The 12,936-nt window shown below is 49.1% G+C and overlaps 1 protein-coding gene across 1 annotated transcript; it reads right to left on the bottom strand.

Moving 5' to 3' along the window:
* Positions 1 to 1,670: 1,670 nt before the first annotated feature.
* Positions 1,671 to 11,293, bottom strand: LOC114049355 (keratin, type I cytoskeletal 42). Its single transcript, XM_027870637.1, has 8 exons — positions 10,016 to 11,293; positions 8,003 to 8,085; positions 7,633 to 7,789; positions 6,447 to 6,608; positions 5,149 to 5,274; positions 4,593 to 4,813; positions 2,254 to 2,303; positions 1,671 to 1,920 (listed from the first exon to the last, which is right to left on the bottom strand). The coding sequence occupies exons 1-8, from the start codon at positions 10,475 to 10,477 to the stop codon at positions 1,823 to 1,825; spliced, it is 1,359 nt and encodes a 452-aa protein (XP_027726438.1). The 5' UTR covers positions 10,478 to 11,293; the 3' UTR covers positions 1,671 to 1,822.
* Positions 11,294 to 12,936: the final 1,643 nt, after the last annotated feature.

Below are 12,936 nucleotides of genomic sequence, written 5' to 3'. Positions count from 1 at the left end.
CATCCCTCATCATAGGCTTGGCACAGACATCAATCAACCAACCAGTACCTATTAAGCACCTACTGTATGCCAGACACTATGCAAGGCACTGGGGACCCAAAGGCAAAAATGAAACAGTCTTTGCCCTGATCCATACTCATGCCAGGGTCGCAGTCCTTACAATAGGCCCACTTCCAGTATAGATGGGCTAAGCCCACCTGGGTGCTAAAAAGAGTGTTTATTAAATGTATTGGGGAGGAGGGAGCGAGAAGAGGCATTTAGCCAGGATGAAAGGAAAGAGATGGGCAGAGAGAAAGAGAGGGAAGGGATGAAAGAAAAGTTACGGTGAGGAAGAAGTTGCTCCTTCATCTACCCTGATCACACAAGGTCCAAGTAGATTCTAGGAGCCCTAGTATGAGTGGTGAAGTCTCCTCTAGGCACTAAACATCCCCAGCTTCAACTGTGTACTTAGGAATGCCTCAAAGGACTTGGGGGGGGGGGGGCTGGTGAGGACTGGCCTTGACTCTGAAGTCACTGAATCAGCTAGAAACCAAAGGAACATTTCAGCTAGGCCCCACCCTCCCTGAGAGGAGAAGGTTCTGAGCTCATCTCCCCCTAATTTCACCATCAGCCATCAAACCATTGCCAAGAGATCAGACGCTGCTTCCTATAAATCAGGGTTTCTTAATCTGAAGTCTGTGTTCTTGGGACCCTTAATATTTTGATACCTGTGTTTCAATAGAATGGATTTCCTTTGTAAATGTCTATATTCTGTTTTGTTCATTTAAAAACATTATTCTAAGAAGGGGTTCATAGGATTCATCAACCTGCCAAAGAAGTCCATGACACGAAGAACATTAAGAACTCCTGTTCCAAACCTAAAAAGGTTGGTGTCCTCCCCCACCCCTTCTTTAGCTTCCCAGGCCCAGCCCTGGGTCCCAGGGTCCTGGACGGGCAGGCTGGGCGGAATGTGGTCGTGTCTGGGGCTGCCAGCTGCTTTCCCATCTTTCCAGGCAGGCCCAGACAGTCACCTATTCTCAGCCAGATGAGATTCCTCAGTGGCCCAAGAACTGCCAGAGAGGAAGAACAAACAGGCCGCCCCCCACGCAGGCACACACACCCACACCCAGCCAGTGAGGAGATGAAGAGCCAGCAGTCCTACATGGCAATGCTGCCCTCTGAAAATGCCCTGCAGCTCCTTCTCTGTGCCGAATCAGGCACAGTTTGGAAAATGGAGTTGAGAACATTACTGCAATGGTCAGGGCGGTATCATCAAGCTCTACCCTCTCTCTGTAGCAGGAGCCTCAGCCTCTATCTTTTCACAGAGGCCAGGGGTTTAAAGGGCCAGTGTTCTCCAGGGGTGCCTGGGCACCAAAGAGAGGTCACAGTTTACAGGTAGGGAGGTGGGGCTTCTCCCACCTCACAGTCACTGGTGGTGATTCAAGCTGGCAGGTAAGCAATAGACACAGGCTTAGTTGGGTGTGTGGGTGACAAGTCGATACCCAAGCCAGATACCTATGAAAAGAAGCCACGACAAGATACAAACTTCCCCCACCTCGTCCCCCACGCCTCTGACCTCATCTCCCTCTGTCTTGAAGTGCAATGCAGGAGAGGCCAAAGGGTCCTCAACTAATAACCAAACCAGACGATAACAAGGATTGAGTTGCAGAAAAGCTTTAATAGACCATGAACCCAATGGGGTGGTAGGGGAATGGGGCAGCAGGAAACCAATACCAGAAAATGTTAGCTCAGAGACCAAGACACTGGCAGGGACCCCCTGCCACAGTGATGGAGGAAATACCCCCCTTTCTCCATGTTGCCCAGCAAGGTGCCCGCTGCAGGCTTAGTGAGTAGAGCGGTGGACCTGCTCCCTTGAAGAGACTACTTTCCCATCCTGGACCTCCTCCATGATGGTGCGTACTTGGCGGCTGGTCACTATGGCTGTAGGCAAGAAGGGGAGCAAGGGGATAGGGGTAGGGAATGAGGAAAGGAAGGAAACAAAATGAGGAAAGCCCTGGCAGGGAATCCCTGTCTCTGCCCAAGCCTGCCCCAGAAGCCAGACCCACCCCCTTTTCACTTGTAATCACTCTCACCCCACCTGCTTGGCAAAGGTCTCCAGACCACCTGAGCAGAGGGGACTCTAGGCTTCATACCACCCCACCCTCTACCCGCCTCCCCAACCAGAACTATTCCCTACCCCCTCACAGAGACATTCCCTCTCTTCTCATGCCAACCAGCTGTCCAGATGTACAACAGGTCAGAATGTTCACTTACCATCTCGGCTGGACTGGGAGCCCAGAGCAGAGGAGTATTGGGAAGCCAAGCTGTAAGGGTGAGAAAAGGGGACCAATTGAAACAGTGACTCCAGGACTCCAGTTTGGGGGCCCAGAAAAGTCTTCTTGGGTACCATACTCTGATGCCCTTCTCAGCTCCAAGGTCCCCATCCTTCCCTGCTATCCCTCCCACCTTCCTAATCTGTAAAAGGATTCTGTGGCACATGGAAGGTGAAGGGAATTAGAAAAATCAGTTCCCAAGGGGAGGAAATGAAGGCAGCCCAGTATCAAGCACTACATAATAGCGACTGAGTGGTACAGTGGGTAGAGCACTGGGCCTAGAGTCAGAAACACCCGAGTTCAAATCTGACCATAGACGCTTGATAGCTATGTATTGCTAAACCTCAGTTTCCTCATCTGTTAAATAGGGATAATAATACATCTACCTCACAAGGCTGTTGTGAGGATTAAACGAGATAACTTTTGTGAAGCATTTTGCAAACCTTAAAGTGCTATGTAAATGTTAGTTATTACTATTAATAGAGACTCATGGCTTCATGGAAGGGCTCAGGTAGTTGAGGTTTGTTACATTCAAGTGAAAAAATAAAACTGGGGAGGGCAGGGGATAGGAGGGGAGAAGAAAGTGAGAGCAAGCAAGAACAAGAGAGAAGAAGGAGGAGGAGGAGTAAAGAGGAGAGGAGGAGAGAGAGAGAGAGAGAGAGAGAGAAGAAAGTGACAAACTAGGATAGGGGAGGGCAGGCTCCAAGTTCATGAAAGATTTTATGAGGAAAGAGCTAAGTAAGTTGTTCTTTAAGTCCGAGGAGAGACCAAACACAATGAAATGGACTGTTTTAAAACAAAAGAGATTGTGATTGGATAGCAAGAAGCACTTCTTCTCTAACACGAGGGAAAGAAAGCCCAGGCATAAGTGATCAAAGTGGGTGCTAGAGCCTCCATTGGTAGAAATTGTCAGGAACAGAACAATGGGCCACCAGACCTAGATGTTTAAAAGGGTACCTGCTTGGAGCCTGGGGCCTGACCCAGAAGACCTCTCAGGGTTCCTCTCAGACTAAGGAGTATAGGATCATATATTTAGAGGTAAAAGGGACCTCAAAGGTCATTGAGTCCAACCTTCTAACCTTTGTATCTAGCCTATGACCTTATAACAGAGTAATATATGATACCCATATGACCTTGGATAAGATACTTAACTACCTCAGGCCTCATTTTCCCCATTTGTAAAATGAAGGGACATATGATCCATTAAGGGCTCTTTACATTTTAATATCCTATGGTCCTGTTGGCCTTCGGGCAGCATGTCATAGTGGATAGAGTACCAGCCTTGGAGTTCAAGTCATGTGCCTGACACAAACTACCTGTGACCATGGGCAAATTACTTAACTTCCCAGTGCCCCTCACCCCAGGTAACTCCTGAAGACTTCATTAGAAATTATGCCAGTTTGCATTGGTGGAGTTTCCACACCAGGAGTTCTTCACACAGGCTTCACACCTACCAATGATCCTACGACCTTTTAAATTGCAGATGGCCTGACCAGATAATAACAAGGATCAAGCTACAGAGATGCTTTAATAGAGAATGAGCCCAGTGGGGTGCCAGGGGAATGGGGCAATAGGGAGCCACTATAGGAAAGTGTCAGCTCAGAGACTAAGATCCTGGCAGTGATCCCTGCCACAGTGATGGAGGGAAAATGCCTCCTTCAGAAAGCCTCTCCTTGTCCACCCCCCTTCCAGTTGGTAAAGATGCTCCTCCACCCCAGACCTCGCATAATACTTTGTTCTGTACATTTCTGGTGGGCTGATGTATTTTTGTTTAAATTGTTCAATTCATTTCACTCATGTCTGAATCTTCGTGACCCCACTGAGGGTTTTCTTGGCAAAGATAAGGGAGTGGTTTGCCATTTCCTTCTCCAGCCCATTTTACAGATGAGGAAACTGAGGCAAATGGGATTAAATACATAGAGACAAGTAAATTCTATCCAAATAATATGTAAATTAATCATACACACGTACCCCAAGAACTTATATACCCAATTCTACCATCCCCATCATTGGGAGCCAGGGTTTCTGAAGTAGGAATTTGTTAGGCCAGTTGAAGAACAACCCAGGGGTCTGTGTAAATAAGTGCTCTTCTTCCATGTGGTACCACTTCTCTAGTCACACATAGCCAGGGACCCATACTTGTGTCCATCTGTTCATCCACCATCAGTAATTGGGAAGGACCCCCCTCTCCCCTTGCCTATGCTCCAGCCTGCCCCAGACAGCTAGCCCAACTCTCCTACTCTCTCACAGAGACACCTGCCCTCCCCACTGGCCACTCACTGAGCATCCTCTCCCTCCAGCAGGCGACGGTAGGTAGCAATCTCCTGCTCCAGCCGGGTCTTCACATCCAAGAGGATCTTATACTCCTGGTTCTGACGCTCCATGTCGCAGCGGAGCTCACACAACTGCTGCTCAATGCTGCTAATCAGCCCTTGGAGTTGGGACAGCTGGGCCCCATAGCGAGCCTCTGTCTCTGCCAGGGTGCCCTCCAGGGAAGCTTTCTGCAAGGGGGAGAGTGGAAGCTGGGTGGGCAATGAAACCTAGGACACTTTGCCCATTGATCCAGCAGCCAGCACATGCTCAAACAACTCAGGGGTCACAGGACAACAAGGATATAGACCAAGAGCCTCAAGGTCAATCTAGTCCAACCACTCCATTTTACAGATAAGGAAACTGAGGCCCAGAAAGGAGAAGTGATCGCCTAAGGTTATGCAGTTAGCAAAAGCAGAGAGAGGGTTTCTATCCAAGTCCTCTGATGATAAGCTTTTGCCATGATCCCAAGCTGGCCTTGGAAGGAGAGGAAGTAGGACCAAGAAGTGAAGAGTACAATACCCACCATGCTGAGCTGGGACTGCAGCTCAATCTCCAGGTTCTGGACAGAGCGTCTCAGCTCGGTGATCTCTGTCTTGCTGCTCTGCAGGGCTTCCGTGTTGGTGGCTACTTCTCGGTTCAGCTCCTCCGTCTAAAATGGAATGTTCCCTTGGCATAACAGGCCATCCCTGGTGGGGGACAGCCCGGAGGTGGAGGGGCACAGGGACAAGACTTTGACCTCTCCCCAGCCACTGACCACTCTAGAAAACTTCTGATCTCCAGGTTTTCCTACCCCCTTTAGAGAGTACTATGCATCCACATACAATAACAACAAGCTTCCTACCACTTTTGTTGTTCAGTCATTTTTCAGTCCTGTCTCACTCTCCATGACCCCATTTGGGGTTTTCTTGGCAAAGATACTGGAGTGGTTTGCCATTTCCTTCTCCAGCTCATTTGACAGAAGAGGAAACTGAGGCAAACAGAGTTAAGTGACTTGCCCGAGGTCACACAGCTAATAAATGTCTGAAGTAGGATTTGAATTTTGGAAGATGAGTCTTCCTAACTCCAGTCCCGGCACTCTATCCACTGCACCACCCAGCTGCCTACAATAGATCTTAAGGAGATACAAAGTTCAGATAAAATACAATATCTACTTTCATGAAGCTTAAAGGAGAGTAGATATCATCATCATCATCATAGTTGACATTTATACCAAACACTATGTTATTTAATTTGCTATTATTATCTCACTTGATCCTCACAACAACCCTGAAAGGTAGGGTTGTTATCCCCATTTCACAAATGAGGAAACTGAGGCAAACAGAGTTTAAGTGACTTGTCCAGTGTCACACAACTAGTAAGTGTCTGAAACTGGATTAAACTTAGTCTTCCTGACTCCAGGGCCAGCATCACCTAGATATAACCATAATATGTAAACAAAAATACATAAGCATACTAGAAATGTACAGAACAAAGTAGTATGTGAGGTCTGAGGGGGTAGGATCTTTACCGTGAAAGGATCAGGGAAGACTTCCTGGAGGAGACATTTGAATTGGGCTTTTGAGGATGGGTGGATATTCAACATTCATGACACTTTGCTTATGGTTACCTTATACTCCTGAAAATTCTGACGTATATTGTTATTTGTGTATACATCATCTCCTTTATTAGAAAGTAAACTGTTTTAGGGTAAAGATAGTGTCTCTTTCATCTTTGTGTCTCCTTCAGCTTTTTGCAAGTGTTAGGCATTGAACAGGTATTTGTGGAATGAATGAATGAATGAACGAACGAATGAATGAATGAACGAATGAATGAATGACACACCTTTGTGAAAAACCAGTCCTCAGCATCCTTGCGGTTCTTCTCAGCCATCTTCTCATACTGGTCTCGCATCTCAGATAAGATGCCGCTCAGGTCCACCCCAGGAGCTGCATCCATCTCCACATTGACATCTCCACCAACTTGGCCACGAAGGGCATTCATTTCCTGGCAGAGAAAAGAATAGTAGCATCAATCATGCCACCAGACACAGGGCGAAGGGATGTTGTTTCCTCAGCACTATCCAGGGCTGGGGGACATTCACTGGCAAGACCCTCATAGCCCATCCCCAGTCAGTTTCAAGACTGATTCTTTCCCCATAGTATTTCAGTCAAGGGCTCAAGGAATACCGACTCATTCACACTTTAGTGTGAGCCAAGCACCATCAGGAATGTTTGTCTGCCCAGGGGGCAGGGGTGCTGGAGAAGGTACATAATGAGCTCCAAAGCAAAAGTGTAAGTGCTTTGGGGATTAGCTGCCATTAATGCTTAACCGTTATCACTAACTGTATTAGCTTAGATAATACCTGGCAGAGAGCAAGGTCTGAAGATAACTGGACACCAGACACCAGGTATCACCTGGAGTGGAGGGGGTGACTTTTGATGAGGAAAGTGAGAAATAGAGATGGTAGATGATTAGGAAAGGTTGGAGGTCGATCTGATGCCCAGGGAAGAAAAGCCTGCCTTGGGGTTCTTGGCACAGTGAGGGGAGGACACGAGCACACCAAGCACGGGTACAAATGTCACAACTTTTCTGAAGTCCAGCCTTACCTATTTTTCATGCTAACCCTTCCTAATTATGGCAATGCCTTGGGGCTCTAAGGGATAGACTTAGGGGAGGAACGGAGGTATCTCCCTTACTGGGGACAGGGAGGCTCCACTGCTATCACCTGTGGCTAGGCAGTAGGTAATGGGGCTAGGATCCAAACTAGAACACCTGAGGAGGCAAGGACATAGGATGAAGAATCCAGGCCTATTCATTGTAATTCTCTGGAGTTCCTTCTCTGACTGAATTATACATAAGGAACAAGGAATGGAAAGACTGAGAAGGCCCTGGAGGATCACCCCCACCCCACCAAGGAACCATCCCATCTAAGCTTTCCAATTCTTCCAAGACTCCCCCACCTTCCATGGGCCATTATTTGGGCATCCCCACTCCACCCCTAGTCTGTCTTCATCCCTCCCCATATCACCTCCTCATGGTTCTTCCTGAGGTAGGCCAGCTCCTCCTTAAGGTTCTCAATCTGCATCTCCAGGTCAGCCCTGGCCAGGGTCAACTCATCCAATACTCTGCGTAGGCCATTGATATCAGCCTCCACGCTCAGACGCAGGTTCAGTTCAGTCTCATACCTGGGAGAGTTGCAGTAGGTGAGCCATCTAACACTGTGTACTCAGAGCATTACAGAATCTAGAGAAGAAAGAAATAGTCTACTCTGTTCCCTTTATTTTACAGATGAGGTCACTAACGAACCCATAAGGTTCATAGATCTCTGTGACTTGTCCTCTAACAAGAAGACTTCCCTCTCCTTTTACCCTCTCCCTGGCGACAGAATCCTAACTCACTTGGTACGGAAATCATCCGCAGCCAGACGGGCATTGTCGATCTGCAGGACCAAGCTGGCATTGTCAATGGTGGCGGCCAGGATCTGGGGAGGAGACAGACATGGAGCTGTGGGATGAGTGAGCAGTCTTGGGTAGCCCTTCTGCAGCTTCTCAGTCTACTGAGGTGGGCCTAATGACCCCCTACTCCCTACCCCCACCATCTCCCAAGCCTTCTCCTGGTGGAAAAAGTCTTAACTGACAGTACTCCACCTGTGGCTTTCTGGCCACCTGAGCTGTTGTAGAAAGTACAAGAGGAAGGAAGAGAGGAGTTCTAGATTCTACTCTGGGCTGTTCTAGAATCAAATCACTTCACCTTTCACAGACTCATCTATAAAATGAGGACGTTGGGTTCCTTCAAGTTCTAAGTCACTGAACCAGCACAGTACAATGGAAGGAGCACTGGCTTCAGAGTAAGACCACCTGAGTCGCTTAACCTCTCAGCCTCAGTTTCCCCATCTGTAAAATGAGGGGGATTGGCAACTAGGTGGCACAAGGAATAGAGTGCTAGACCTGGAGTTCAGGAAGACCTTAGTTAAAATTCTACCTCAGACACTCATTAGCTGTGTGGGACCCTGGACAAGTCACTTAAACCTCTCTCAGCCTCAGTTTCCTCATCTGTAAAATGGGCAAAATAATAGCACCAACCTCCTGGGGCTATTGTGAGGGTCTACCAAGGACATGCATAGTGTGCTCTGCAAATCTCAAAGTGCTGTATAAATGCTAGCTATTATTATTATTATTATTATTATTATTATTATTATTATTATCACTATTCAGTTCTAATTATTGGCTTGGATGGCTTCTGAGGTCCCTTTCTGCCCTCGGGCTATGCCATCCTATGAGGATGAACTTCTCTGTATCTCAGTTTCTCCAGCTGTACAACCTGAGGAACCTCACCCTCCCCCAACCTCCTTCCTAGTGATGCTAAGTGAAATGAGCTAACAGATACGAGAGCCCCTGCAAGAATCCAGGCTACACAAAGAAGGGAATTTTTTTTTTTATCGTTGTTGTTGTTATACGTCTGGAATGTGGCCAAGGGTCTGGAAGCTCCCCCCACATACATGCACCTTGAACAAGGGCCCCTTTTGCTCAGACTAAGGCTCTAAACAGCGGGGGATCCCCCTGAGGTTTTCCCCCTTGAATAGACTAATTAACTTATCTGATCTGGCATCTTGGGCCCTCTCCATTTCCAGAAGGGAGATTCTCAGCCCTGCTAGTGAGTGGGAAGAGCAGAGCCAAGACCCTCAGCAGGGTGAGCAGGAGAGCCAGGTTGGGTCTTTTTTGGCACAAGAAACAGGACAAGTCCAGCCAAAAGTTACGATTCTGTCCTCTTCCCACCCCACCCCCCCAGCCAAAGTCCAGCTCCAAAATTACTTTCAGAAAGCCTTCCTTGATTTACCAGCTGTGCAGTTTCCTTCGCTACCACAGGTCCATTTGCCCTCATCTGTTATGTTACTTGTCTGAGTTCCTGGGCCACAGGAGAAGGGACCTATGCTCGCGTCTGGGCACTGTATCCTGTCTGCCCATCAGACTGAGAACTTCCTGAGGGGCGTCCCTGAAGCTCCCCTAGACAAGCAGGGCCTCCCCCAGCAGACCGAGAGGCCGGAGGGTCTCCTGCTGTTGGGACAAGCAGCATATACACACCCCAGACAGAGACAGAGGAAACACTTTTTTAAAACCAGGTACAAACAAGTGCAAGAGAATGGAATAATACATGGGCATGTAGGTGCTGAAAAAACCCAGAATAAAGGAGGGATCAGTGAAGGGCGCGGTTAAGCCAAGAAGGCTCCCTGGAGAGGGGAGGAGGGAGGATTAACTCTAAGACGGGCAAATGGGCCCTTCCGGATGAGAATGGAATGAGAAGGACATGCTGGGGGAGAGGACAGAGAATAGGAAACTGAAGTCAGAGACAGCTGAGAGCTCCCCAAAGCCACCCACTGGTATGTGTTGTTCCCTTGGTCCTCAGTCTCCTACCTTGTTCCTCAGGTCCTCAATGGTCTTGAAGTAAGGACTGTAGTCACGGGCAGGCCCAGGACCCTGCTTCTTGTACCAGTCCCGGATCTTCAGCTCCAGGTCAGTGTTGGCCTCCTCCAGGGCACGCACCTTGTCCAGGTAGTTGGCCAGGCGGTCATTGAGGTTCTGCATGGTCTCCTTTTCGCTCCCTCCCAGCAGGGCATCCCCTACGCCATAGCTGGTGCCAAAACCCCCTCCCAGGCTGCAGCTGTAGCCACTGCCATAGCCGCCCCCCAAGCTGGAGGTGAAGCGGGATGAGGTGACTGACATGTTCCCACAGCTGCCGGCCCCCAGGAGGCTCGGAGCAAGGCAGGCCCCCCCAACCCGGACTGAAGACACTCGGGAGGAACCGCCACCCAGTCCACAGATGCCTTTCATGGACCCAGAAGTGGAGTACTGTCTGACAGTGGTAGTGGTAGCCATGTTGACAACTCAGTGTCCAGTTCAACTCAGTCTGACTGGACAGCAGGACCCCAGGCTGCAGCCCCTTTATACTCAGGCCAGGGGTGGGGCCCAGGCTCTCTCATTCTTGAAGTCAGAGCCAAAATCTCAACAGTATAATTTGTCTCCTCACTCATTCCTGCATGGAGCCCCAGGGCTCCCAGAAGGACAAGCAATTTCTGACCCCCCTGGCATGATGTCCTTCTCTCTCTCCCCAGCTGCCCCAGGCCAGAGGCATAGCAGAGGTTTTGTTGTGTTTTGTTTTTTTTTTATTGTCTCCTCCAGAGACAAAGGAGGGCATAATCATCCTGGCTGACTAGCCCTGGGCAGCAGGAAAACAAGAGGACCGAGCAGTTTCCTGGAACTTACAGCCTTCAATTAGGCAAAGGATGAGCTCAGGGAGCTGTGTGATTTGGAGTGGAAAATAGGCCTGGTGATGGTAGAGGGAGGAGGCTTCACCACCTTCTCCCAGCTCCATCCATGACACAGACACCTTCCACCCAGAACCAGCTGGGCACCCTGCCCCATGTTGTTAAGCCACTGGTCATTCGTTTCACTCTTATTCTCCCCAGACTGCAAGATACCTCCTCAGGACTTCAGTCAAAGGCTCCACAGACTCCTTTAGGGGAGCCTGACTCTACCCAGTTGGATGGGAAAACAGAAAAAAAACACATAGGAAACAGATTTAAGAACATTTAGAGAGCTGCATAAAATAAACCAAAGATGGAATGCTGAAGACTTGAGTTCAAATACTGCCTTTGATAAATGTATGACCCTGGGCATTCAAGTAATTTCTCTGAACCTCACTTTACTCCTCTGTAAAAGAAGGTGAGTTGGATTCAATGATCCCTTCCAGCTGTAAGTCTTTCATCCTATAAATATGGCAGAAGCTGAGTCCACAGGTGCTGGGGAGACATGGAGAAAAGGACCAACAGAACAGGTTCCCAAGGACAAGGCCCCTGGGCAGGCTCCAGATTCATCCCCCAGCCCCTGGGAAATGAAGGACAAAATTCAAATCGAAGTTCACCAGGGAAGAGTTTGATCTGACAGAGGCAGTGGTAGCCATGTTGACAACTCAATGTCCAGTTCTCCCAGGGGAGAGTTTAGGGCCAAATTTGAAAAGTGCCAAAGACCATCTGGATTCATAGGACAGATTTCTCATCCTTAGCCAAGATCCCCACAGCTCCCTGCCCCGAGCTAGGCAGCAGGAAGGACAATGCAAGCTACAGGGTGAAATCAGACAATCGTTACTCTAAGAAGGAGCATAGAATACAGGTAAGGATTTAGAGCTTAATCTTCCTGCTGCTAATGATTTATCAGCTGCCAGGAGGAGCAAGCAGGGCTGGGTGTCTCCCCTGGCTTGTTTGGGGCTGAAACTTCCCAGGCATGGAAGCAGCAGGGTGGCCCATCCACCCCCTCAAGGGTGGGGTGCAGCTTGCCCATGGCTGGCCCTGTCTGGTGCAGCCCTGGGTGGCAGAGCTCAGAGGCACTGGGAGCTGCCAGGAGCATCAGGGTGGGGTTCTAGGGTGGCACAGGACACCCTACTCTCAGGCCTCAGGGTTGTTTCCACTGGCCAGCTCTTTGCTTGGTGGTAAAGGGAGGCCAGGTGTCATGGGTCATGTTTTCCATGGGCCCCCCCAGGCCTTTTGTTCCCCCCCCAAGCATGACCTTACTTTGCTCCCCAAAACACCTGCCATCATCATTCTAGGTTTCTCTGGTTCCCAGAACCAATCCCTCTCCAATAATGCAGGTGGAGAGATAGTATTTAGAGAACAGGAAGGAGGGTAAATAGGGAAGAAGAGGAGAACATCTCATGCCCTGGGAGTCTCTGAGCAAAGGAAAGCTTCTGTGTCTGTCCCTACGCTCAGAGACGGGAGGTTGGATAGAATGACCTCTGGCCCTCTCTCTCGCCAGTAAGTACAAAGTTCAAAAAAGTTGGAATTCTGGATGAAGCCAGAAGTAGAACCAATGTCCTTGAACCTGGCCAAGCCCAAACCATCCTCTCTCCATTTTTTTTAGTCCCCTGAAACCACAAATAAGGGAGGCAGCTGGACATGGGACAAAACATCCAGGAGTTCAGAATGGTTTGTTTTTCCCTATGGAGACAAAGAGAAAAAAAGGACAGATGTTCCCCCATCCCCACACACACATACACCTCAGGCTGTGGAGACAGGCCCACTACCCCTCGGAGATGTTCCTCTCTGACCTCACCTTCAGCATCTGAAACCTAGGCCCTCCACTGTGCAGGAGACAGGCCTCCCACCAGGCAGAGGTGGGGGAAAAGCTCCTCTCCTTCCATCCCCAGGCAGGCCCCAACACAGCTGCTGAGAGCAGCAAGGAGCAATATCCCAGGGCTCTTTCTCCACCATGGAGGGAAGATCCAGAGGTTAGCGAGCTGAGTGGAAACAAAGATCTTTGTATCTCTACCTTCTCTGTCCTGT

This window comes from Vombatus ursinus, unplaced genomic scaffold (assembly GCF_900497805.2).
Source record: "Vombatus ursinus unplaced genomic scaffold, bare-nosed wombat genome assembly UNPS02014797.1, whole genome shotgun sequence".
NCBI classification, from domain to species: Eukaryota; Metazoa; Chordata; class Mammalia; order Diprotodontia; family Vombatidae; genus Vombatus; species Vombatus ursinus.
Note: the sequence above shows the minus strand (reverse complement) of the source record. Positions and strands in the feature narration are given on the sequence as shown.

Coding starts and splice junctions, on each gene's coding strand:
- LOC114049355 (XM_027870637.1), bottom strand. CDS start 10,477: ATGGCTACCACTACCACTGTCAGACAGTACTCCACTTCTGGGTCCATG. Junction 6,609..7,632: donor TCAGGAAGAACCATGAGGAG/GTGATATGGGGA, acceptor TTTCTCTGCCAG/GAAATGAATGCCCTTCGTGG. Junction 2,304..4,592: donor CTGGAGGGAGAGGATGCTCA/GTGAGTGGCCAG, acceptor TCACCCTTACAG/CTTGGCTTCCCAATACTCCT.